Consider the following 26780-nt stretch of genomic DNA (forward strand, 5'->3'; position numbering starts at 1 on the left):
GACACCAGGCCCCTGGGCCTGTGCAGGGGCCTGTGTAGGTGCCTCCTCGGGCCGTGGAGCCTGTCCCCAAGTCCCCGGCACGGGGCTGCGGGCAGGGCGCCGGGAGCCGACGCACACAGAGCCTGGGCACGGTCGTGCATTCCGGAACGGTTAAAAAGGCAAAACAAAACAGGACGAAAAGTTACGCTTCCGGCAGCCGCGGGGCCCAGGCCGGCCCAGGTGCAGGGCCCAGTGGCAGAGCGGTGTCGCCCTGCCGAGGACCGCTGCCAACAGGCCGGCCGCCCGCCCGCCCCCGCAGACCCCTCCGGGCCTTCCCACCTGCTTATGTAAGGCCTGCAGGTGGGCCGCTGGGCCGGAGCCAGGTGGGTCAGAGGTGTCGGCCACGCCTTCCCCGGTGCCTCAGGCGGTCCGGGGCGGGTCCCCGCAAGCACGCCCAGCCTGGGCTGCCTCATTACCGGGAGCAGCGCGGGCTCCCAGCTCTCGACGACGGCTGGCTTGGCCGACGGCGCGGGCACACGCTCCGGACCAGCCAACATAGAGGGGGAAGGCCCGCTGGGCCCACGCGGCCCAGAGTCCTCGGCGCGGTCCTCTGCCTGGAAGCCGGGTCCCTAGAGAGCTGCCGGGACTGATCTTCGAGGTGAGACGGGCCACCAGGGGCGAGGGCCACTGTGGCGGGGTCCGGGAGCCGGTGAGGAAGCCGCTACCGGGGCAGGCTGCGACCGACCGTGCGACACAGAGCGGGGCACCTGGAGGTGATCTGGCTCAGCTCCCAGCCTGGGCCTCTCAGGGTTGGGGAAATGTTTGGACGCCCTGGGTGTCCGGGAGCTGGGCTCTCTGAGCGCCCTGGGCAGAGGGACGTCGGGAACAGGGTTGGGGAGGACTGCCAAGGGCGGTGAGGACTCTGCGTAGCAGGAGGCCAGGGGGCCCGGTCTCTTGCCTCATCCTAGTGAGCGAGCCCGCCCGGGAGCAGAGACGGAGGCCTCCGGTGGGTCCGTTTCTCAAGCTAGTGGCCCTGTGGGCTCAGGAGGCAGCAGATTAGAGACCGGTGCCAGGCCTGGAGAGGGTGAGCCCTGCCTGGGGCCCGAGCGGCCTCGGCCGTGACACACGCTGTGTCTCTGTTGCAGGGCGGTCTGGTGGAGCGGGGCCTCCCCCGGGCTGATGAGTTCCCTGCGGTCCCGGCGCCGTCCTGGGTGAGCTAGAGGCCGCGGCCCCGCGGGGACCATGCCAGAGATGCTCCTGCTCAGGTCTGCCGGCTCCGTCCTGAGGACCGTGTAAGGAAGCAGGCCCCGCCTCCTCCACCGGCGCCGGACCCCCCGTCACTGCAGTTAATCACCCTCCCAGTCGTACCGAAGCATTGTCTCCTCCTTACTCCCAGAAAGATCCGTGACGGCCCCGGAAGTAGGAGGAGAGCAGACGTGCACATGCACTTTGCCGGGCTCACATGTGCTCATGACGCCACAGGGTTGGCGCGGAGCGCCGGGGCTCAGAGAGGTGCAGTGCCTTGCCCACAGTCACCCAGCTAGTGAAGCGAGCTGAACCCAGGCAGGCCAGTTCTGACGAACCTCAATGCTATATTGTCCAAGAAGGCATTTATTGAGCCCCTGTTGTGTACAGGACAGTGACCTGGCTGCTAAACGCTGAAAGGGAAGAAAGACCACAGCAATAGCCAGGCGATGCACCCCCGTCCAGGAGGGGCTCCCATGGGAAAGCCCATGGGCTTGTGTGTCTGCTGACTCCCGCTCTGCACCTCAGTGTGGCCCAGGGCCCAAGGACACACGGCCCACAGAGCTTACCAAGCCATGTGTGGCCTTCAGAGCCTAAACCTGAGTGTTCAAAGGCTGTGAGAGTGAGAGTGTTGCAGATAATCCCTGAGGGCTCCCTGGAGGAGTTGCTGAATGAGGCTCAGTGGGCTCTCCCATCAGCGCCTCTGGCAAGACAGGCAGAGAAGGGAGAGACCACCTGACCAGAGATGGTCGGGAGAGGGAGTGCAGGCTCCCCCAGGCCCCGGCCCAGCCCCCACCGCGCACAGTGTAGGCACGCCACGCGCCCTTCGAGGGCTTCCTTGCTCCCAGAGCCACTGGGCAGGTGCTAAAGACATTTGGTTTCTGTGTAAGAAGAGGGCTAGGTGCTTATGGGGTGTGTGAGGGCAGGAGGAGTGTGGTGTTCCAGAAGGCCGGGAACACTGTGCTAAGCACCTACGTCGGGCCGGGGCGCTAATCACGGTGGCCCCACCTCACTTGAGGGTCCCTGAGTGGATCCCGGTGCCACGCTGTCCAGAGCGCAGGAGTCAGAAGGGCCCAGGTGCGTGTGAGGGGTCAGAGCTGTGGGGACGCTTCGCATGTCACGTGCCCTCCTTTGAGGATGACAGATCCCACTCTGGAAGCTGTGCCTCTGGCTTACAGTCTGGGGACAGCAGGCTGGGTGGTCCGGCTTCACCACGATGCGCCCCAGGGTGCCCCAGGTGAGCGGCTGCCCCCACAGGAACGCAGGCGGGGGTGAGCGATGATACAGCAGCGGCGTCCCCAACGCTGATATGGGGGCTGTGGCCACACGGGAGGGCGCAGACCCCAGCGTGACAGGGCGTGGTTCCCTTCCCGGGCGTGTTGAGTGGACAGGACACCAGTTACTAGTTATGGCCCCGAGTGAGCAGGAACGTTATAGGAAGGTCGGGTTCAGTCGGTGGGCGAGGGTGACATCCCCGGAAAGAGATGGGATCTCAAGGGCTCTGGTGAGGGGAAGAGCGTGCTTTCCTCACTTGGAAAATTGGAATTTGGCCTTCTCTTAATTAGGCATCCGGTATCCTTCGGGCACAGGGCTTAGGGGTTGAGTGGGAACCTCTTGCGCCGCATGGGCCGTGAGCAAGGTGTCCCTGTCACGGCAGGCAGAGGCAGGGGACCCACTCCACCCTGTCACCGAGGGAAGGACAGAGCAGGATGGGGGAGTGGACGTCAGCACATCTGAGTCACGAGAGACTGGCCAAGGTCCCCAGCAAACAGAAGGCTCTAGTCATGATGAGTATGTTTGGCTCCCGGCTTCCTTAGGCGGCCGTCTTTTCCTGTAGTCTGGGTTTCGCTGTTTTAAATCCAGAACCAGTTTATACAGATTTCATTAGCGGGGGAAACGTCTGTGCCTTTTGATGGCGAGGGTTTCCAGACTTGTCTGTGAGGAGGTGGCTCGGATGGCGAGCGATCACAGCCAGTGGCGGCCCTGGCCCGTCCGAGGGTGAGCTGCCCAGCGGGTGCTGTCAAAGGCCAACCCTCTGGAAGACTCGCTCGTCTCCGGGACGTGGCCGGGACAGCATGGACATTGCACCAAGTTTGTGGCACCCGCGTTGGGGCTCCCGGTGGGGGACCTCATTCGTGTCTGCGCCCAGAGCTCAGGGCTGTTTGTGTCAGTATAATGTGGAGGGGCCCCTCTGCGACCCCAACGTAATGGTGGTGACCGATGACCCACAGTCGGCTGGACGAGCTCCAAGCTCAGAACCCTCCACCTGGTGCGGAAGCCCCACCCCAGAAATTGTATCCTTTCACCCCTCCGGTGGCTTCCCTGGGACAGGCCACCTTGCTCACACACAAGAAGGGGACCAGCTCAGCCCCCACTCAGCCCCCTTGTCCCTACGCCCCTCCCTTCACAACCTCCTGATGTCTTTCGATTTAAAACCTATCAGGTTCTTAAGCAGACTGCCTCCAGGTGGGCCTGGGTGTGTTCGCAAACTTAGTTTGAACCTGCAGTACCAGCAAGAAGTAAGACCGAGTGTGACAAACAGGTAACTGGCCCGACAGCCTGGGAACTGGGTGGGGGTGGGACTAGCCCCACCCTGACGGGAGCCAGGGTCCCGTCCTCAGGGCTGCCGTGACCAGTTGTGCAGGCTGCAGGCTGCACAACTCCAGTAGGCACTGTTTGCATAGCCGATGACTGTGAAATGTGTCCCTGGAGTTGTGTGGGGTTACATTCCTGCCTGGCTGAGGTGTGCACTGACCTCCGTCTGCTCATCACCCAGGCGGTTGAGGTCTGGCCGGTTGAACCCTGAGGAAGAATGCTGCTGTGGATCAATAGGCTGACCACGAGGCCCTATAACCCCTTGGGCTCTCTGGCTGGAAGGGAGATCATTGTCCAGGGCCACCATGCCTGGGAAGCGAGGAGGATGTGGGCCGGAGCTCTCTAGCCCATGCCTGTCCTCTCCACTGGGGAAGGCATAGGGCACCCGACACGCCCTCCTGGGAGGAGAGGCCCGTGGGAGCCCTGGCACCGTCCTCAGCTCTGCTCTGAGCTTCTAAGCGTGACCGTTTTCAATGCCCGAGGCCTGGTGGGTGTGGGGTGAGGAGGGGGGCCCCCGCTGGAGTCGTGCTCGGAGTCCTGTCCGGACGGGGACACCGAGTCCAGAGAGAGCCACACAACAGAGGAGTGTGCAGCAGCCCTCGGAGCCTGTGGGACAGGCTGGGTGGGCTGAGGGTGGCCCTACAGCTACTGAGGTCCTGTTCCCTGACCCCCACGGGGACGCAGAGCAGCCCGCGAGGCGGAGAGAGGCCGGCGGCACCCCCAGGTGCCGATGTGGGTGTGGGGCCGGCACCGGAGAGCCGGGCCAGGCCCCGAGGGTCTCACGTCGTTTCTCCCCTCCCCTCCAGCTCTCCGAGTGATGGGCAGGCGCTCTCCAAAGAGTCCCTCGGCCATGCTCTCCCGCTCTCGTCCCCGTCCCCGGAGAAGGCGAGGGGTGCCCAGCTGGATTGCTCAGGTGAGCGGCCGGGAGGCTGTGGGCTGCGGGCAGAGGCAGAGGCGAGCCGGGGGGGGGGGGGGGGGCCCAGCACACCCTTTCCTCGGGGCCGCGTCGGGGCCGAGCGCGAGGGAAGGCAAGGGGTGGTCGGGAGGGCCGTGGCGGGAGGCGGCGGGGCCTCCCCTGGGGCCGGGCTGCCGGGCCGCCGGGACCCCCCGGTGGAGCCCCTGTCGCCTGCGGCGAGGCCGGTGGGTGGCAGCCCGCAGAGTCCGTGCGGAGGCTTGGAGAGTCATGGGCCCTTTTAAAGACCTTGACCCTCAGATAATTGCACTTTGAGGGAGGCAGAGTTACCATTTACCCCGAAGAGTCATCCAAACGGTAGTAACACAGGGCGTGCTCGTTTTTTTAATGGCTCGTGACAACGCTGTGGCAAAGCACAAGCTGAACGAACACGGACACGGCGAGTGCCTGGCACGGAGGGTCGCCGTCTCCTGAGTTCTGCGCTGTCCGTGGGGTGGTCCACTGTTGTCGTTTTGTCCCTGTCCGGTGTCACCTCTGGGGGGCAAAGAGCGGCCCGCGGAGGGGCGGGTCTTCCCGGGCTTGAGTCCCCCGGGCTCCTCAGAGCAGCCCCGGCCCCCAGAGCACCCCAACCCCCGGCCCGGGGCTTTGGTGGAAGCCTTTGTGGCGGGCGTATCTCTGTAGGATGATCTTCAGTCCGGGCCAACCTGGCGTCCCCCCCGTCGTCAGCCGAGGCGTGGGTTTCGGGGAGCAAACGGTAGTGTGTGAGGTGGTGTCTGGGCCCCTGGCGGGTGAGGGCGGAACCAGACAAGAGGTGGAAGGGGAGGCCCGGGGCCCCCTCCCCCAGATTTCCTCTGGCCTGGCTTTCCTGGGCGGGGGACGGGCCTGGTGGGAGGACAGAGGCAGGGTCAAGGCGGAGGTCGCCATGCCCCTTGGGAGAGACGCAAAGAGGCGTAAGGAGGGCGGCTTCCTTGGGCGCCCCGGGCCGCCTGGCTTCCTGCGGAGCAAATGCCGGTCGCCTCCCGCCGTGGGGCGCCTGCTGCCATCAGACAAGCCGCTCCTCTCCCAGGCCGAGCGTCGCCGGCCGGAGGGGTCTCCTGGCACCGTTTCTGTCAGCGGGCACCGGGAGGAGCCGCCCCACGGGACCCTGCACTGCCCAGGGCACTGCCGGGCAGGCCTCCTGAGCCCCCACGGGCCCGGCGTGCGGCTCGTGCTCGGCCCAGCCTCCCCTGTGCAGCCCCCGTGTCTCTGGGGAGCAGCTGCGGGGACGCGCCCGGCCAGGTGCCAGCCTGCTGCCAGGGGCGGGGTGGGGCGGGGCAGGGGGGGGCTTCTCTCCAGACTCCCAGGCGACTTGAGGAGCCCGGCTCTCAACTCCCCGGGAAGGGGGCGGGAGCCCGTGCTTCTCTCTGCAAGGCGGGGGAAGGCGCTGGCTGCGTGGGAGACTAAGGGGCGGGGCTTGGAGGCTACCACCACCGGGATTGAGCCCTGAGAAGAGGGCGGGCTTCTGTCGGACTTGTCCCCTGGGCCGGGCTTTGTGCTGCTGGCACTCTTCACCTCATCTTCAAAACAGCCCTAGGGCAGGCACTTTCGCATTCCCATTTGATGGAGGAAACCATCTCAGAGAGGCCCCATGAGTTTCTCAGAGTCACACAGCTAGTAAGAAGTAGAACTCTCAACTGGCCACGCTGCCTCTTTGGGCCTTGGTGACAGTACGGTCCCCTCCAGGCCCTGCCTCCCCTCCAGCTAACTGCTGGGCTAGCAGCCCCCCTGGGCATCTTCCTTCAGGAGCGAGCGTCCACCTGAGTCTCCTTGAGTTCCCAGAAGCTTGAAGGTCCCCAAGCCCCTGTCCAGGCTAGGCTCTGAGCTGGTGGTGGGGGTGGGGGGCGGGGGGGCGGGAGCCCCTGAATAGGGCCACAGAGCTGCCAGAATCTGACCCCTACACAAAGGCAGCCTTGTGCCAGGGCCTGGAGACACATTGCTTTCTAGTTCTTTCTAGCTGAGCACAAACCCCCAGCTGGAGCAGGGCAAGGCCAAGACCCCAGGGAAGGGGAGGAGGGCAGGGGAGAGCAGCCGCTGGGGACGGGGCTTCTTCCCCATACCCGTGCTTCCTAGGAACCCCCCACACCCACTGGGGAGCTCTGGTGCTGGGGGTTTCTAGCCCCGTGAAGTCCCCGGTGGGTCAGGGGGTACAAAGGGCACCGCTCAGTCTCTCAGTCTTGCCCTCCCCAGATGCTCAAGGTCATGGCTTCTCTTTGGCTGCAAGGAGACAGATACCACCCTTGACCTGGGGAGCCCACAGCCTGAGGCTGGGGACAGTGGGAGGCAGAAGACAGCTCAGCTGAGCCTGGGGTGGGGGTGGGGTGGGGGTGGGGAGGGGATGGGAGGGAAGGCTTCCCAGAGAACAGAGGACACTCGAGCAGGTAGATCCTCACCTGAGAAGCGGGAACAGTGGGAACCCCAGCCTCCTCAACCACAAAACAGGTTGGGGGCACCCGTGCCCTAGGGCTCCGGGCTGAGCTGCTCCCACCCCGGGCCCAGACCTCTCTTCTCTCCAGCCGATGGAGACCAGCTCAGGGTCCCCTGTGCGTTTCCGGAGCACGTCCACCGCCGTGTCCCCAGAGCCCATGTCAGCCCGCCCCAGCCCCCGCCCTGCAGATCCAGGTTGCAATTCAGATGGGGAAATGGAGGCCCAGGGAGCCCAGGGTTTCTCCGCTTAGTGGCCACAAGTCCACAGCCCCTGGCCCTCGGGCAAGAAGGCTGGCTCCCAGGTGGAACGGGTGTCTCCCCTGAACCACTGAGAAACCTCAGACACCGTGGAGCCAACACTCCATTCTAGTGGGTTCCGTACAAGGGCTAGACAAACCGTTCTGTCCCAGGCCGGCCTTGTCCTTATCTGGAGTCACATCCTTCTCTTTCTCTTATACTTCCCCTAGAGTGCCTGGCATGGGGTGGGCGGTTTCCAAGGGCCCGTGTGGAGTGGGAGTGTGCCGGCTCTAGTCCGTGACTGGCCTCTGTGGCAGGGACACCAGGGTCCAGTCAGAAGGAGCATTCTTGGAGAGAGATCTGTCCCTGGCCGAGAACCACCTTTCTCCTAGGGCCAGCGTACCCCTCCATCTGTACAACAGGCCACTTCCCACAGAAAATATCCCTGGGGCCTCTCCTCTCTGAGTTCTCCTCCCCAGACAACTGAGAGTGATTTCCTCTGCTATTCAGACGCTGTTATTCCAGAGCCCCAAGGAAAATAGCTCCCTGCCTGCCCAGCCACCCCCTGAATAATGGGTGATTGATAAGGTCAGGCCGTGACCTGGGCTGAGGGAGAGAGACAGGAGGAGGAGGGAGAGGACGAGGAGAGGGGAGGAGGAGGGGGGGGGAGGAGGGAGGAGGAGGAGGTGGAGGGAGGAGGGGGGAGGAGGATGTGGAAGAGGGAGGAAAAGGAGGTGGAAGGAGAAGGGAGGGGGGTGGAGGACGGGGGTGGAGGAGGGGGAGGAGGAGGGAGAAGGGCAGGCGGGCCCTGGGAAAGCCCACCCGCAGCACTCAGCGGTCATCCTCTGCCTCGTGCTCTGGGCCGTGGGCTGTATTGTTTGCTGGCTGGGTTCTCTGTCACTTGAATGGCTGGTTGCCTTTTGGAGCTGGGTCCAGTCGGGATCTAGGGTGCCTTCCTGGGTGACAGGGACCGTGATTGGGTCCTGGCCGTGCCCTTGGCTGTTACTGTAGCAGTGAGCTTGGTTGGGTCTGGCAGATCTGTGTCCCTGTGAACTTCAAGGTGGGGTGTGGACAGCTCGGTCGGTAGAGCATGTGACTCTCGATCTCAGAGTCGTGAGTTCGGGCCACACGCTGGGGTGGAGAAGAAAAAAATGAAAAGAATAAAGGACTGGCAGGTCACCCTGACTTCGTATGTCTCTGCCATCAGCCTGGGGACCACACGGCTTGTGTCCCTCCCTGCTGCTTGGTTCTGGGCGGCCCACCCCGTGGCAGAGGGTCAGGGGACTCGGCCACCACTTTCTCTTCCCCCAACAGCGTCCCCAAGGGAACGGACTGTGGCCCTCCCAGGCCTACACCCGTTCACTGACCCGCTCTGGGTGCAAGGCAGCCCCCAGGACGGACTGAGGTCTTGTCCCACTTCTGCCCCTACCCTGCTGTGACCTTGGCTACCCCTGCCTCTCCGGGACTCAAGCCTTCTCACTCTGACGTGCTGTGTGGGAATTTGCGACTGGCCCTCTAGCCCCCAGCTAAAGTTCTGTCTGTCGGCATCCCTGATGGGTGGCACACGTGTTCCCACCAGGGGGCGCTTGCAGGGGTGCGGAGTCTAGGGGAGGAAGGGAGAGGTTCCTGAGGCCGAGCGTGGGAGCTTTGTGACGCTCACGCACATGCCTGCACTTGTGACGCGCACTGTCCACCCGATGTCCTCCTGTGGACGCTTCCTGGTCGTTCAACGTCCTTAAACACTTCGTTTTAATGGCCACCGAGAGCCCAGGGCGTGGCCGCACCCTGGTGGGTCCCCAGCCCCTGTTGGACATGGGTGACCACAGTGCTGTCTCTGTATCTCTGCTTGGTTCCCACGGGCGCGTCCTGGAAGCGTGATTTCTGGCTCAAAGGTGACTCCGTCTTGGAGCCCGTGACGCGTGTCACCCGCTTGCCCCCAGGAAGGTTGCGCCAGCTCACGCTCCCACCCTGCACAGCACCCTGGCCGGCAGTGAGTGTCGTCTGGGTGCCTGGGGACATCTCTGCTGCTTCACGCTTTCCACTTTGGGAGAGACCCAGGTCAGCAGGCTGGCGGTGGGTCCGGCGGCTTCAGTCCCAGCAGGTGGTCATGAGGACAGGCAGGGAAGGAAAGAGCCCAGGAGGTGGCCAGGGGCTCCGCTCCCCGCCCGCCGTGGCCTCCGTCACCCTGTAGGTCAGCGCGCCTGCCCCAGACAGCGGCCTCCGTGCGTGGCGCAGTGGCCTCGCGGGCCTGGTTCAGGGCCTGGGCTCTGTGCCCGGTCCTGCGGTCGGGGGACACGGCTGGGGTCCACGGCTCAGGCTTGTGGGCGCGTGCGTCCTTCCGAGTGCTCCGTCCACCTTGCTGAGAACGGGGCTTCTGACTCAAGGTCCAGAGACTTCTATTTGGACAGAGATAAGGCTGAGCGGTGGGAGCACGTGGAGGTGAGGGGACAGAGGGGAGCGTGAGACACCCCAGGCTCGGAGATGCTCTGTCTTCCTTCTGGGCAGCCGGCACCAGAGGCTGAGGCCCCGAGCCGTGGCAGCTGCACCAGAAGGATCCTGAACAGGGCAGGGCCTCCCAGGCCTGCAGGACGGGAAGCCCCCGTGCGTGGTGGGGTGGGGGCCCAGCAGCGTGGCGGGGGCAGGGGGGCCGAGCGCCGCTCAGGCTGGCTGTGAGGAAGGGGGCGGGCCGAGGTCACAGGGGCCAGGAGCCCTTTGGGGAGGGCCTTCCTAGAGGCCACAGTGTGGACACAACCCTGTGGTCAAGGGGAGTCATGGGAGGCCCTCGAACAGGTCAGATCTGGGTTCAGAAAGGTCACTCCGGGAGCCCCAGAACATGGGAAGAGGCAGTGGCCTAAGGTGACAGCTGTCCAGGATCACGGCTCCTGAGGCTTCTAGGACTTGGGCAGGAGGCAGGACAGTCCTTTCCCAAAGGAGCTGGGGTCAGCATGGGCCTGTGGGTCGGAACCCCAGCTTTGCCAGCAGCCGGAAGCTGTTCCCCGGCCTGCTTCTCATGGGGTCTGCAGGGACGGAACAGAGGTTGTGACAGAAGACACACACCCCCACCGGGCACGAGGCAGGTGCTCGGGAAGCAGGACCTCTGACCACAGGGGAGTGACTCCGGGGGGTGAGGACTGGGTATGGAGAGGGGCTGGAGGTGGAGCCCCGGGCCCCGCCCCCGCACAGAGACAGAGGGCCCTTCTCTCCTCCCTCCCGTCTGTCCTCCCTCGAGCGGGAGCGCAGGTGCCGTGAGGTGAGGCCGCTGACGGGGAGGGGGGTCCGCGCCGGGCGCAGGAGAGCAGAAGTTAGATGAAGGAGCTCTAAAATGCCCCCCCAAAAGTCCAAAAGCTTTTCCCTTCTGATCCAGTGAACACTTCTAGAACTCTCTCCTGCGGGGAGCCTAGAACGAGGGTGAAAGCTGGGAGCCGTCTGAGTGTGTGTGGGGGGCGGGGGTGGCTGAGATGTGCTCCACCAGGGACTTACTGGGGTCACAGAACCGAGGATGGGTGACCTGGTCCACACAGTGTTTTCTAGAAGTGCGAGCCGACATTTACAACTCCCGGACGTCGGGTGAGCCTCGGTATCCATTGCCGCCAGACGGCAGCTCCCAGGCCGAGGGCAGCCTCCCCTTCGGCGGGGCCGTGCCCCCCAGTCCCCACCACCCCTGTTCCTCCCTGACACAGAGGCTGGGGTGAGGTCGGGCACCATGCTGGTCTTTACCAGAAACAAAGAAACAGAAGGAGGCTCAGATCAGCCCCTCGGGGCGCTGCCATTCTTGTTGCTTTGACCTTCTGTCCAGCCGGTCTGTCCCCGGCCCGTTCTCAGGAGGCAGAGGCAGGACCTCGGGATCTGAGGGAGCCCTGCCTTGGGACAAGTTCCAGCCGGCGTGACGGCGGGAGCAGACACAGGGGCCTCCGTGTCTCCGAGGCCTCCGCCTCCTTGCTGCATCCCTAAGCCTTGTCCGTGCTTCGGGGCCATCAGACCTCCTCCTCCGGGCAGCCTCCCGCCCACCCCAATCCCTCGCCTGTCTGCCAGCAGCCAACGCGCTTTCGGGACCAAAGTCCCGGCCCGAGGAAGGCCCCGGGGCCCCGGGAGGGGGCGACCCCAGGCCGGCGTGATCCCAGCCGCGGTCTCCCCCTGCAGGGGAGCCGCTGTGGACCACCCGGGCCGACGGACGCGTCCACCTGCGTGTCCACCCCACCTGCCCACAGCCGCCCTACACCGTGCACCAGATGTTCCACGAGGTCCTGGACAAGTACGGGGACCTCAGCGCCCTGGGCTTCAAGCGCCAGGGCGTGTGGGAGCACATCTCTTACTCCCAGTACTACCTGCTGGCCCGGAGAACCGCCAAGGGCTTCTTGAAGGTGAGGGCCCCTCCCCAGACCTGCCCTCCAGCGCTGGGCCCTCGGAGGCCTGCTCCCCGACCCCCGCCTGACAAGCCTTTAGAAATGATAACTGTGGAGCCTCCAACACTTTTTGGGTGGGTGCGGTGGGCCGGGCCCCGTTCTGAGGGTTTTACCTTTACTGAGCCCTCGTCACCCGCCGGGCACTCAGCACTTAACTTTTCATTTGTGCTCGCGTTCGGATGAGCGGGGCCGCCTGGTGTGCTGGGCGGGAAGGGCCCGGGGTGCCCTCTGACTGGGTGCCTGGGAGGCTGGTCCCTGCGCTCTGGAAGGGGCCCCGCCGGGCGTGAGAGGCCCCCTTCTGAGCCGGCTGACCGGGCCTGTCTGCCTCGGTCCTGGAGCTCGGCCTGGAGCGGGCCCACAGCGTGGCCATCCTTGGCTTCAACTCCCCGGAGTGGTTCTTCTCGGCGGTGGGCACGGTGTTTGCAGGGTGAGTGGCTGTGGGTGGGGCAGGGTCTCTGGTGGGTCGGGGGTGGGCCGAGAGTGGAAGGAGGGTTGTTTCCTCTTTCCCCAACTTCCCCTTCCTCCCGGGGGCCTCCTCTGCCTGTCTGGGCCCTCCAGGGCAGGGGCTGGGCCTCTGCACTGGCTCAGACAGGACCCCTCCTGGGTCTCCCGCAGGGGCATCGTCACCGGCATCTATACCACCAGCTCCCCGGAGGCCTGTCAGTACATCGCCCACGACTCCCGCGCCAACATCATCGTGGTCGACACACAGAAGCAGCTGGAAAAGATCTTGAAGGTCTGGGGGAGTGCGGAACTGGGCCTGGGGGCCCCGGGCCGGGTGTCCTCGTAGACCTCCGGCTTACAAAGCGCTCTTCCATCCCTCCCTCCCGGACCCCTCCCCCTCATCCTCCACAGCAACCCCACGTCACACACGTACACGTACAACAAGACAGGGCAACGGGTACCCGCCCACTCGCCTGGTCGGGCCGCTGAGGCCCAGAGTTAGGCAATGCCACCCCAGGTAAAATTTGCATCATGCAAGCTTCCGCGAGCAGACCAGGCTGCAAGAGTGTGGCCGGCCCTCGTGTGCTGGTCCCACATGTCGTGTTCCGTCGTGCAGTGTGCCAGTCTGCCTCTTCAGCCGAAGTTTTTGAAGCAAATCTCTGACATGAACTCATGTCCCCCCTGAGTATTTCAATAGGCACGCATTCTCCACGAGCACACGAAATGTCTCTCACACGATCCCGGTGGTCTCATCAGCCACCCACCGCAGGGCCGTTTTGACATAGGTGCCTTTGAATCGGGACGCGAACCGGCCACAGGCCGTGTGTGGCCATGTCTCTGTCTTTAATTCAGAACAAAGCGCAGGCCGGCCGGCCGGCCGGCAGCGTCCTTACCTGGGAACCTGCTTGAAATGCAAACCCCGAGGCCCCACCCCAGACCTGCTGCGTCTGACCCCGGGGGCGTGGGGCCCCGCACGCTGTCCTGAACACGCCTGCCAGGCGGGGGGGTGGGGTGGGGGGCGCGGCACGGGACCACACGTGGGGGCTGTTGCCGTCAGCCTGCGGCAGAAGCCGGGTCAACGGTCCCGGGCAGTGTCCCGAGATCCGGATTGATCTGCCCTCCTCCTCTCCCTCAACTTCTGGGGGTGGGGGGCGGGCACCGCTCCTCCACCGTGACGGTCCCCACCAGCCTTTCTCCACTGATGGTCACCACTGAGTGGAGGCAGAATGTCGGTTTTCTAATTCACCGGCTGGGACTTTTCTCCAGAGAGAGAACTGTGTCTCACTGCCTGGGGCACTTTGCCACCGGAAGCCCCTGTTTGTACACACGTGTGGTGGGCAGGATGACGCGGTGTCTCGGCGACTGCTCTCTGTGCACGTCTGAAAGGACACGCGTCGGCGACGTTAACGTCGGCATGGCTGATGGCTTCATCGTGTGTGTCCTTGTTGATTTTGTCTGTTCCACCGAAGACCAGGGCCGAGAGCTGAACCCCCAGTTGTGATTGTGGATTTGTCCATTTCTGCTGTCAGTTCCATCAGTTTTGGCTTCGGGGATTTTGCAGTTCTGTTATATATATACCTGCATGGAGTTGTGTGTCCCCTCAATTCAGTAACCGCTTTGTCGCTAAGAAACATCCCTAAAGAGAAACATTCTTGTCCCAGAGCTACTCTGTCTTACGCTGCGAGAGTCACCGCAGAATTCTTGTGATTAGTGTTTGCACGGCGTGTATTTCTGCTTTATTTTGCCTGGAACCTATTGGGTCCTTAGGTTTAGAGCCAAGTCCCCCTGTAGACTGCACAGACTTGGGTCCTGCCTTTCTGTCCCACCGGACAAACTAAATCGACCAGTTTGCTGCTCCTACGTGTCCTGTGCTTTGTCCCTTTTCTCCCCTTCCCGGAGTTCTTTTGGATTGAGTTTTTTATTTTTACTTTATCTTGTTTTTTGGTATTCCGTTTTCTCTCCAGTGGCTAATTAGCTCCCCCTCTTTGCTATTACGCTAGGGTTTGCCTTTGCCTTTTTAACTACGCACAGTCCACTTTATTACACGATCTATACTGCCATCTAGTGTCAGGCCGTACTACTTACCATCACACGACTACATTGCTTCACATGTAATGCAGGAATCTTGCAACAACATACTTCCTCCTCCCCCCTGTCCCTGGCGCTGTTTGCAACGTACGTCTATAAGGTTATAAACCCTACAGTACACTGTTTTGAACACAATTAAAATTTTTTTAATTGTTTATTTTTGAGAGACGGAGACAGAGTGCAAGCAGGGGAGAGGCAGAGAGAGGGAGACACAGAATCTGAAGCAGGAAGCAGGCTCCAGGCTCCGAGCTGTCAGCACAGAGCCCGACGCAGGGCTCAAACCCACGAGCTGTGAGATCATGACCTGAGCCGAAGTCGGATGCTTAACCGACTGAGCCAGCCGGGTGCCCCACAGACATTTTGAAAGAAGGAAAAATGTCTTTCATATTTACCCACGTTTGCCACCTACAGTCCTCGTTCCTTTACGTGGATACATGTTTGCATCTGGTGTCATCTCCTGCCTTAGGAGTTTTCTTCTGGGCACCTGGGTGGCTCAGACAGTGAGCATCTGACTCTTGATCTCAGCTCAGGTCATGATCTCAGGGTCGTGAGTTCAGGCCCTGTTCTGGGCTCTATGCTGGGCATGAAGCGTACTTAAAAAAAATTTTTTTCCTTGTAACACAGATCTGATGGTAACACATTCTCTCAGCCTCTCTTTGTCTGCAAACATGTTTATTTCCATTTTTTCAAAAGATATTTTCATGTAGTTTAAAATTCTGTGATGACAGGGTTTCTTTTATTCTTTTAGCCTTTTAAAGAGTCCATTCCAATGTTTTTAACTTTACATAGTTTCTGATGAGAAGTCTATTATTTCATATCTTTGTTCCTCTCCGTATATTTGGGTATCTTGATTCTTTGGCTGCTTCTATTTATTGATGTTTTTTGGCTTCTTGTTTTTATTTTAATTGCAGCACAGCTAACATTCAGTGTTATAGTAGTTTCAGGTGTACAGATAATGACTCTGCACTTCCCTACATCACCCGGTGCTCATCGGGACAAGTGTCCTCCTTCCCCGTCCCGTTTCCCTGTCCCCCACCCCTGCCCCTTCAGTAACTGTCAGTGAGCTCTCTGTAGTTGAGAGTCTGTTCATTGGTTTGCTCCTCTCTTATTTCCCTTTGCTTGTTTGGTTTCTTAAATTCCACGTATGAGTGAAATCATACGGTATTTGTCTTTCTTGATTTATTTTACTTAGAATAACACTGTCTAGCTCCATCCATGTTGTTGCAAATGGCAAGATTTCATTCTTTGTTTTAAAAATATTTTTATTTATTTTTGAGATAGAGACAGAGCATGAGCAGGGGAAGGGCAGAGAAAGAGGGAGACACAGAATCCAAAGCAGGCTCCAGGCTCTGAGCTGTCAGCACAGAGCCCGATGCTGGGCTCAAACTCACAGACTGTGAGATCATGACCTGAGCTGAAGTCGGACGCTTAACCGACTGAGCCACCCAGGTGCCCCGATTCTTTTTTTTTTTTTTTTTAAGTTTATTTATTTATTTTGAAAGCGAGAGAGAGAGTGTGTGTGAGCAGGGAAGGGGCAGAAAGAGAGGGAATCCCAAGCAGATTTTGCACTGTCAGCACAGAGCCTGACTCAGGGCTTGAACTCACTAACCATGAGATCATGACCTAAGCTGAGATCAAGAGTTTGATGCTTAAATGACTGAGCCACCAGGTGCCCTGATTCTTTTTTTTTTTTTTAAGTTTATTTATTTATTTTGAGAGAGAGAGAGAGTGTGTGAGCAGGGAAGGGGCAGAAAGAGAGGGAATCCCAAGCAGATTTTGCACTGTCAGCACAGAGCCTGACTCAGGGCTTGAACTCACTAACCATGAGATCATGACCTAAGCTGAGATCAAGAGTTTGATGCTTAAATGACTGAGCCACCAGGTGCCCTGATTCTTTTTTTTTTTTTTAAGTTTATTTATTTATTTTGAGAGAGAGAGAGAGTGTGTGAGCAGGGAAGGGGCAGAAAGAGAGGGAATCCCAAGCAGATTTTGCACTGTCAGCACAGAGCCTGACTCAGGGCTTGAACTCACTAACCATGAGATCATGACCTAAGCTGAGATCAAGAGTTTGATGCTTAAATGACTGAGCCACCAGGTGCCCCACGATTTCATTCTTTTTGATCACCGAGTAATACTCCTATATATGTATATATATATATATATATATATATATGTATATATATATATATATATACCACATCTTTATCCGTTCATCCATCAATGGACATCTGGGCTCTTTCCATACTTTGGCTATTGTCGATAGTGCTGCTATAAACACGGGTGTGCATGTGTCCCTTCGAAACAGCACACCTGTATCCCGTGGATAAATGCCTAGTAGTGCGACTGCTGGGTCATAGGGTAGTTCTATTTTTAGTTTTTTGAGGAACCTCCACACTGTTTTCCAGAGTGGCTGCACCAACTTGCATTCCCACCAACAGTGCACGAGGGTTCCTCTTTCTTCTCTGGCTGCTTTTAAGATTTTTTCTTCATCGCTGGTGATCAGCATTTGATTACGTTGTATCTTGGTGTGGTTTTCCTTTGTTTATCCTGCTTGGGGTTCGTTGTGAGTCTTGAACTGGTGGGTTTATAATAAAATGTGGAAACTTCTCAGGCTGCTTTTCAATTTTCAGAAAAAAATTTCCTGGGACTCCAATTACATGTATGTCAGGGGTCTTGATATTCTCCCTTAGGTCGTGTTTTTCCAGGATTCTTTTTTCTCTCTGAACTTTACTTTGAGACTCGTGTTTGGCCCTTCTGGGCCGGTTTATATGGTCTTCACCCTCAGGCTAGGTGAGCTCCAGCACTCAGATCTGACCTTTCCAGGTCTCCGCTCCGCACGGCAGGGGCCCTGTGTCCTGCTGACAGACACGTGGATGGTTCTGGCCCCTGTGGCCTCCCGTGGTCCTCCAGCTCCCTGGTGGTTCACTCTCTGCCGTGCACACTGGCTCAGCCAAGGACTCGGGAGGACAGGGCCCCTGACTACAGATTTCTAGAACTCTCTCTCTTCATAGTGTCTCCTCGCTGGTGTCCAGTCCCATGGCCTTCCTGAACTCTGGGCTCTGTTAACCTCCACTCAGCAAGATGACCAAGTTCTGTTCTCCCTCTGTCCCTCTCTCTGTCCTCCCATCCCCTCTGTCCCCCACTTTGTACCCCCCGTCTGTCCCCCAGTCTGTCCCCTCCCTCTCTGTCCCCTCTGTCCCTCCTCATCCCTCTCTCTGTTCCTGCCCCAGTCTGTCCCCTCCCCTCTGTCCCCTCGTCTCTGTCCCCTTTGTTCCTTCCCTATCCCTCTCTGTTGTGGGATGAACCATACTTGGTTCAGCCAGCCCCTGGGGTGCTTGGTTCCCTCCTGAGGGGACGGCTATGCACGAAGGGTGGCCAGCGTCCCAGTGGGTCACAGGTCAGAGCCAGGGGACCCAGCGACCACAGTGCCTGCCAGGCAGACCGCAGCGACCACAGTGCCTGGAGACGGGGCTCTTGTCAGCGGGTAACTTTCTTTAATGAGACCCCATTATGTTTCCCGTCCACACAGATCTGGAAAAACCTGCCACATCTGAAGGCCGTAGTGACATACAGAGAGGCCCCTGCAAGGAAGATGGCCCGCGTGTACACGGTATGGGTGGAGGGCCTGGGGACAGGGGGCGCCCGGCCAGCGGCCCAGCTGACCGAGTGCCCGCTCTCCCCGCCTGGCTGCAGATGCACGAAGTCATGGGGCTGGGGGACGAGCTGCCGGAGGAGACCCTGGACGCCGTCATCAGCGCCCAGCAGCCCAACCAGTGCTGTGTGCTGATCTATACCTCGGGCACCACCGGGAGCCCCAAGGGCGTGATGCTGAGTCAGGACAACGTAGGACGGGGCCCAGATGGGTGGGCGCGGCTGCTGGTGGACGTTGCCCTGGCCCCTCAGCTCAGGGGCCCAGGAGACATAGGACAGCCCGTGGGTCTGCGGCCGAGCCCAGCAAAGGCGAGGAGGGGGGCAGGGGAGGCCTGTCCTGGGAGCTCCCCGCAGAGATGTCCCCGAAGTAGCCGAAGCCCCGGGGTGAGTCTTCCAGGGCCGGCTTGTGGACCCTGCCGGGGCCGTCTGCCCGTCCTCCAGGTCACGTGGACAGCGCGGCACTGCAGCCAGGCCGGCGGCATCCAGGCGGCGGAAGTCCGGCAGGAGGTGGTGGTCAGCTACCTGCCCCTCAGCCACATCGCCGCGCAATTCTACGACTTGTGGGCGGGCATCCGGTGCGGGGCGCACATCTGCTTCGCCGAGCCTGACGCCCTGCAGGTCAGTCTGCTCGGCCAGTGCACTGTACCCCCCGCCCCCCGCCCCCCACCCCCGCCCCGAGCGCACGTGCTTGTGAGCATCTGTCACATTTCTTTCGGTGGCCATCAGCATGGCCCGCGCGGCCAACAAGAAGGAAATGACTGCCGAGGTTACACAGAGGAGAGGGCCAGAGTGGATGGGCGGGTCCACACGCCATTGAGGACAGGCCACAGCCCTGCTTCTCAGTCCCATAAACTACACCCATGCGGTGAAAACTCCCGTTAACCATGAGGAGCTGCCCCCGGCCCCCCGCAGCTCGCTGGCCCTGAGTGGTGTCCCCTGTCGGCTCCTACACTGGTCCATTGCTTCGGGGGGTTCAACGGTCACGTCTGGGGGATAGAGCCGCCCCCAGGGCTGGGAGGGACCCAGGAGCTTCGAGGCCTCTGGCCACGTGACCAGGAGGGTTGGCAGCATGAGCGCACAAGGCGGGTCGTGTGCAGATGTACGTGTCCACATGTGGGCGCCCGTGTGGGGCCTGTGTGCAGGACGCCTCGGAGGTGTGCACGCGGACTCGGGTGTGGGGGCTTCTGGCACTGACCGCAGGCCCCCCCTCTGGCGGCGGACAGGGGAGCCTGGCGAACACGCTGCGGGAGGTGGAGCCCACGTCCCACCTGGGGGTGCCTCGGGTGTGGGAGAAGATAATGGAACGCATCCAGGAGGTGGGGGCTGGGTCCGGCTTCATCCGGCGCAAGATGCTGCTGTGGGCCATGTCGGTGGCCCTGGAGCAGAACGTGACGTGCCCCAGCAGGTACCATGCGGGCCGGGACGAGGGGACAGGAGGCCGGGTGGGGGCAGGGCGGGGCCATGCGACCGTGGATGGGACAGGCTGGGCTCATCCCGGGGACCCCTGTGCGGAGGCCCTGGCAGGTGCTGGGCGTGAGACCTCCGTCACCGCATCTCTGTGCTCTGAGTGGGGGGCCCAACTTGTTCCGTCTGGGGTGGCATTCGCCTCCCTGGAGCGGCTCCTGGGTCTCCAGAGGGGTTTCCTGACTTCAGTAGGTGTCTGGGGAAGAGGTCACACTGACGTGGGCTTTTCCAGCCTCCAGGTGACCACTTGGAGGTCACCCCACTGCCTCTGACCACTTATCACATTCCCACAGGTGCTGTGGGAGGGTCAGTGGCATAAACCTGGCCTGTGCCGATTTAGAAACAGTTTCCGTTACTAGTGAGTCTGCGAAACGGTATCGCGTCTCATGAGACATGTACATGTGTGCAAATACAGCTTCATTTGCACAGACAACGGAGCGTGAAGACGCATGAACGACTCATTCGTGGGCTTCAGATGGGGTCAGACGTGTTTGTGCTTGTGTGTCCACGCACACGTGCTTCGAGTCTCTGCGCGTACGTGCGTGTGCACCTGGACATAGCTGGACCCGTCTGACCTCCGGGCTCAGGACGTATCACACCTGTGTGTGCGTGCACGTTCACAGGTGGCCAGGCCACCGTGCGCCCACCAAATGCTCACTTTTTCATGTGAGCGTGTGGTTCTTCCTGTGGACCGTTCTCCTTCCCCCACCAGTGACCTGAAGTCCTTCAAGGCCAGGCTGGCAGATTACCTGGTGCTGGCCAAGGTCCGCCAGGCGCTGGGCTTTGCCAGATGTCGGAGGAACTTCTACGGAGCAGCCCCCTTGACCACAGAGACAGAGAAGTTCTTCCTGGGCCTCAACATCCACTTGTATGGCGGCTACGGCCTCAGCGAGACCTCAGGGCCCCACTTCATTTCCAGCCTCTCCAACCACCGCCCCGGCAGGTACACGCGTGCCCGTGTGCCCGTGCTGATACCCCGGGGGACCTTGGACAGGTTCTGACGGAGGGACTTCCCTCCCTCCAGTAGGGTGGGATGTGTGGGAGGGGGTCCCCCCGAGGCTGATGGCCCGGGCTCCACTGGGCGGGGGGTTGGGGGACGGGGCCAGCCCCCCAGTAGGGGGTGAATGGAGGGTCACCTGCTGTGCCTCGAGACCTCCCCTCCCTGCCGGCCCATCACAGGGCTTGAAGTTGTGCATTGGGACTCCGTTCGTTCGTTCGTTCGCTCATTCATTCATTCGCCTTAAAGCTTCTTATTGGCGCCCCCTCAGCTCTAAGTCCCCTGTTGCAATACACAAATCCTGGGAGGGGACGCCTTCTGGCCGTCGGCCAAGAATGAGGAGCTGGGGAACCCGGGGGCTCCCAGGTGAGGCCTGACCCTGCCCTGAGGCGCCGTCTCCCTCTGACCGCCCCCAGCTCCGGCAAGGTGGTGCCAGGCTGCCTGGTGAAGCTGGTGAACAAGGACGCGGAGGGCGTCGGGGAGATCTGTCTGTGGGGCCGCACCATCTTCATGGGCTACCTAAACATGGAGGACAAAACGAGCGAGGCCATCGACGCCGAAGGCTGGCTACACACAGGCGACACCGGGCGGCTGGACAAGGACGGCTTCCTCTTCATCACTGGACGCCTCAAAGGTGAGCTCTGCTGGCCGGCCTCGTGGCTGCAGGCGTGGGGGGGGGGGGGGTGTACTGCCTGTACTGTTTGTACCCCGAGTACGGAGCGCATGTTAAGTTCCTGCACTTGGACTGACATCGTTTTATTTACCCCGACTTCCCAATGACGACACCCAGAGAGGTTAAGGAACTTGCCCAAGGTCACCCAGCTAGTAAGTGGTGGAGCTGGGTTTCAGACTTCTTAAAGAAACAAGGCAAGTCTTTCCAGAAGATTCTGGGGTGTAAATATCACGTATCTTTACACACAAACACGGGGATGATACCGAGAACACAGATTGGATATAAAATTTAAAATAAAACACGAGACCTCAAATTTCCCATGACGAACAGGGCCCTCCCAAGGAGGAGAGCTGGGGACTTCCGCGGAAAAGGTGCTTTGCCCACTTGGCCCGAGGGGATGTAATGCCCAAACACATCCCTGCAGGAACCCCCACCCGTTTCCTGGGGAAACCGGCTCCATGAGTGGATCTCTCCAAGGCAGGGGTGCCATCGGGCCGGGCTCTGCTGGCCGTAGAGGGCGGGCTCTCGGCCGAGTCTGGGCGCCCAGGCTGCGAGCTCCCTGCTGCAGGGGTGGACTGACAGCGCCCTCTAGGGCTGAGCTCGGTGATGGCGGGGGAAGGGTGCAGTGCGTTTGGAGGTCAGCGCCCAGCATCACCGCCGAGAAGCCCGCCTGTCCCACGGCGTCGCCGTCGGGGGCTGGTCTGCCCGCCTGGACTCGCACCAGCTCCCCGAGTATCTTTGTGACACGGCCAGACGTCCACGTGAGGCCGTGGCCTTCCTCTGTGAGACGGTGCTGGCTACCAACAGGCCTGCTGCCTCCAAAAGCCCTCCAAGATTTCGAGTTTGGTTCCATCGGATCTACTGACTGATGTGGTGAGAACGTATCTCTTCGCCACACTGAGTTCCGATCCATAAACGTGGTACCAGTCGCTCAACACTGGACAAATACGTTTGAAAACATGAATGAGATCATTTTGTGGGAAAATGTAACTACTTGCAGAAAAGATAGTAAATTTAAACAGACCGGTTCCCATGGAAACAATAGTGACTGGCCCCTCCCCGCCCCCCTGCCACACACATACACAAAAGACAAAACACGGAGACCAGCAGGTGTCCTAAGGAATCCCAATGACAATTCAACAGTTTTTTGGGCACAGAAAAGAAGGAAAAATTCCAAATTTTTGGTGAGGTGAGTATAACATTGATACCAAAATCTTGAAAAGGTTGTATTTAAAAAGAAAACTGTGGACCAATGACTTTCATGAGCATATATGCTAAAATCCTGCATAAAATAGTCGCAAACAATGTCTGCCAGCACATTAAAAAAATAACCCATCATAACTAAGTTATGGAAATGCAGGGATATGTATTAAGAGAACTTTAAAAGTTTTATCATCTGCACACATGTTGAAAAGGTATTTCACAAGAATCGTTAATGTCCTCATTCGTGGAAAAAAGCACGGGATAAAACCAGAAATGGATGACCACTTGCTTAGCATAACGAAGCCAGAAGCCAGGAGCAGGACCGGATGCCCATTATCCACGTCCCGCAGTGTTCGTGGTGCCGGCCACGGCCGCGGGACGGAGAGCCAGCTCCCTAAGGAGGGTGACAGCACCGCGCACACGGAAAGCCAAGACCGCCACCGGGAACCATGGCTTCTGTTTGCACGGCGATTTAGAAGGACTGCGGAAGAAACTAGTCCATCTACGATCACAACAGACAGGATAAAACGTTTACGCGCAAAGAACGGAGCCCCTGTGACTACTGGAGAAAAACAGAAAAACAGAAATTCTGTGTCGTGTCAGAAGGCGGGAGGTCTGTGGCTCCAAACGTGGGAGCCGTGAAAAGGGACTAACAAACTTTTACTACATTACAGACAGAACAAACCAGTGGTCAAACCACCACGAGCAAAGGCGGGCGACGAAGCTGGGGAAGTGTCCGCAGCCCCTGTGGTGTCATTCGGGGTCACGCGGTCCAGTTTAAACAAGGACCCCGTCTATCCCTCGGCATCCTTAAATTTTTTTTTTAATGTTTACTTATTTTTGAGAGAGAGAAAGAGACAGCACGAGTGGGGGAGGGGCAGAGAGAGAGGGAGACACACAATCTGAAGCAGGTTCCAGGCTCTGAGCCGTCAGCACAGAGCCCGTCGCTGGGCTCGAACCCATGAACCATGAGATCGTGACCGAAGTCAGGACGCTTAACCGACTGAGCCCCCCAGGTGCCCCCCGCCCTCGGTGTGCTTACACTGAGGTCTGTCGGCAACGTTCACAGCGTGCAGGTATTTGCACGCCTCTCCTTAGATATGCCCTGAGTATTCTATCTTGGGTGCTGTCGTAAATAGCATCACATAAAATCTGCGTTCTGCTTGCCTGCCGAGGGCGCACAGGCTGCTTCCGCGCCCTCCTGGGGTGGCGGGGCCTCGACGAATCATGTGACTCTGCTGGCTTGTGTGTTCCTTCCAAACCTTCAGGGACACGGCCGGATCGTCTTCAAATAAGGACAGTTTCGTTCCGTCGTTCCATTCCTCTATCTGTCTTGCCTCTGCGCCGGCAGGACAACTGGAGCCGCGTGCGGTGAATGGACGCGGGGACAGCGATCGTCCTGTGTTGTTCCTGATCTCGGGAGGGACACTTACAACATTTTATCCTGGATGTGTTTCGCGTGGTGTCTTGGGGGGTGTTTGTCTCCATGCCGTTTGCTGAGGGTTTCTAGCGGGTACTGACGGTGTAAGACACAGGTGGGGGTGAGCGGGTGGTCAGGGAAAGCGCAGGAAGGCAGGGGTGGTGAGGGACGCCCACTCTCGCTGCCCTGGACACGCCCGGTCTGACGGCTTCCTCCCTGGCCGTCCTCTGTGCCACGGCCCGGTGAGCTCGCTGCAGCCAGGGCTGTCTCCTTCTTCTCTGCCCGACGTCAACATGGGGCCTGCACACAGTGTGACTGATTCCTCTGTCCAACTAGAACAGGGGGCGCAATCCAGCTAGAGCAGTCCAGGTGTACTCAGTAAACGTCCGCTTACTCCCACCTGGCCTGGCGGGAAGAGACCAGAGCACTGAGTGCCAGCACCTGCTCGCGCACGGCCCTCCGCAGGACGAGGGGCGGACGCTGCGAGAGCAGCTTAGACACGGGAGGGCCAGCGTGGACGAGGTGGGGGGGCCTCCTGAGCTGAGCGGCCCTTGAGGGCAGGCGGTGCGCTCTGGACTGCTGGGGACGGGAGGGCGTTTGGGAAGGGGGTAGGCGAGTGAGAGGTGCCTCCGAGGGTGTGCGCCGCCCCCCCCCACCGGCTGCACCTCCCCAAGTGGCCGGTGTGGCTTCCAGGGGCCGTGGCCCAGGCTTGGGTCCTGGTTCCGCGGGGGTGCTGGACTAAAGCCCGTGCCCGGGGCCTGGCCCTGCCTCCCCAGAGATAATCATCACAGCCGGAGGGGAGAACGTGACCCCTGTGCCCATCGAGGATGCCGTGAAGATGGAGCTGCCCATCATCAGCAACGCCATGCTCGTCGGCGACCAGAGGAAGTTCCTGTCCATGCTGCTCACCTTGAAGGTGCGTCTGGGCGTCTGGCTCGGGAGGGGCGGCCGGACTGGGGGTCCGGCCCCAGCAGAAGGCAGGCCCGGCTGGGACGCGCGTGGGGTCTCGTGACTATATCCTGGGACGACCTGTTGGCTACCTGCACAAGGGGTGGTGTAGCTTGTGGGAACACACTCTGCCCTGCGCACCGCCCCCAACCCCCACAACTGACAATGTACTGCTGTGACCGTCCCTCTGTCCCAGCGCTGCCCCGCTCTCATGCTCAGAGCCCAGGGTGCCGGACGTACGGGAGAGGGTCCCTGCTTTAGACCATGGTGTGCTGGCCAAGGGCCGTCCGGTGTCATCCCGCCACAGGCTCCACGCACCATGGGCCCCACACAGCCGGGGTGGCATCCTACCCACCGTTGAGCCATCTTTCGGGAACAGCTCACAGCGAGCCACATCCTTGGCCCCAGCAAACCCTCCTCAAGAGGGGCTCGCGTCTCATGGGGTGAGGCCCGCGCCGGCTCTGACCTCTGGCTTTTCAGTGCACGCTGGACCCAGACGCCTGTCACCCAACGGACCACCTGACCGAGCAAGCCGTGCAGTTCTGCCGGCAGGTGGGGAGCAGCGCCACCACCGTGTCTGAGATCGTGGGGAGGAGGGACGAGGCCGTGTACCGGGCCATCGAAGAAGGGATTCAGAGAGTCAACAGGAAGGCAGCCGCCCAACCCTACCACATCCAGAAGTGGGCCATTCTCCAGAAGGACTTCTCCGTGGCAGGGGGAGAGCTGGGTAGGGGTTCCCTCATTTGTCCCCACTACTCCGGGGGCCGTGCAGGAGGACACAGCTGGCCAGGGGTGTGGGCTGGCAGGGTGAGCCTGGCGAACCCACAGATCGGTTCCAACACGACCCTTAACTCTGCTTCGACCGTGGGACCGTTTTCCCTGAAATCACAATGGGACCCCCGGACTGACACCGAGGCCCTACTGGTGCCTGGGCTGGGGCCAGCTGGCTCCCGGGGGGGGGGGCGGCGAGACCACCGGCATCTCCTGTGAAGTCGGGGGTGGAGCCCCCCTGCGGCACAGCCCACAGACCAGAGCAGGCCTCTGGTGCCGCCTCAGCTGGACGCGGGGGCCGCTCTCCACTGTAGCACGCTGGCGTGTCCGCCCCGGGGCGGGTGGGAGCGGCTTCCCCCGGGAAGCGCCCTCTGAGCCATCAAGGCCGAGGCGGGGTGCAAGCACTCGGTACCGCTGAGCTGCCGTCAGAGGCGCGGATCCCCACGACACATCTTCCCAGATTTCTCCGAGCCCGGGCCTCACCCCTCCTTCCACTTGCTCTCTCAGGTCCCACGTTGAAACTGAGACGGTTCACAGTCCTGGACAAGTACAAAGACGTCATCGATTCCTTTTACCAGGAGCAGAAAAAGTGACAGGGGGACATCCTCCCAGTCTCTGCCGAAGACGGCAGGCCTCCCGGGGACATCCTGAGCTCCAGGCGCCCTTGGGTCTGGGAGGTCTCCAGGTCAGGGTGAGGCAGTGACGCTTTGCCGACGGCAGCTGACAATTCCAGGAAGCTTCGCGCGTGGGTACTTTTCGTTTTCAGCATTGCCTTTTGTTCAGGTGACACGTGAGCTCGGCTCTCCCTCCAGAGCTGACGGGAGGGCGGGGGATGGGTCCCGGCCGGAGCGCCAGGAGGATTCAAGGGCTGCGGCAGCCGGGCCGGGGCGCAGGCCGCGCGCAGGGGGAGGGCGGCCCAGGTGCTCAGGCACCAGGCCGTCCCGTGACTCGCACCTGCCGACTGATCGGACGCTTGATAAAACCGCGGCTGCCTACGTGATTGTACGGAGAGCGAAATCTGAACATTAAACTACTCGACAGAAGTGCCGGCGAGCCCCTGACTCTTCTTGTCAGTTGAGCGGGCGGGACTAGTCCCGAGAGTCGTGGGTGTTTAACCCGGGGGACAGCGTGCCACAGGCGTGAGGCCATCGGGCAGGACGGCCCCCGGGGGGGCTTTGTGAGAACGCACCGGCTTGTGCCGGAGTGTCACCGCCATCCCAGCCCTTCACCCCAAATGCCTGGAGCCGAAATGGCCTCTGGCGTATCGCCAGGAAACAGGTGGAGAA

At 60.7% G+C, this 26780-nt stretch overlaps 1 protein-coding gene across 2 annotated transcripts; it reads left to right on the plus strand.

Annotated features, from left to right (window-relative positions):
- Nucleotides 1-429: 429 nt before the first annotated feature.
- Nucleotides 430-26600, plus strand: ACSBG1 (acyl-CoA synthetase bubblegum family member 1). Of its 2 annotated transcripts, XM_042940764.1 has the most exons (16): nt 430-637; nt 1125-1271; nt 3668-3766; nt 4626-4732; nt 11573-11793; nt 12174-12262; nt 12451-12571; nt 17897-17977; nt 18061-18210; nt 18460-18636; nt 19242-19423; nt 20195-20425; nt 20896-21113; nt 24552-24691; nt 25204-25450; nt 26002-26600. In XM_042940764.1, exons 2-16 carry the CDS (start codon nt 1222-1224, stop codon nt 26085-26087), a joined length of 2199 nt encoding a protein of 732 aa, XP_042796698.1. In that variant the 5' UTR covers nt 430-637; nt 1125-1221; the 3' UTR covers nt 26088-26600. The 2 variants fall into 2 exon arrangements, with proteins under 2 accessions (XP_042796698.1, XP_042796696.1); XM_042940762.1 differs by lacking the exons at nt 430-637; nt 1125-1271 and having other exon boundaries at nt 3375-3766.
- Nucleotides 26601-26780: the final 180 nt, after the last annotated feature.

This window comes from Panthera leo, chromosome B3 (genome assembly GCF_018350215.1).
Source record: "Panthera leo isolate Ple1 chromosome B3, P.leo_Ple1_pat1.1, whole genome shotgun sequence".
Classification (NCBI taxonomy): Eukaryota; Metazoa; Chordata; class Mammalia; order Carnivora; family Felidae; genus Panthera; species Panthera leo.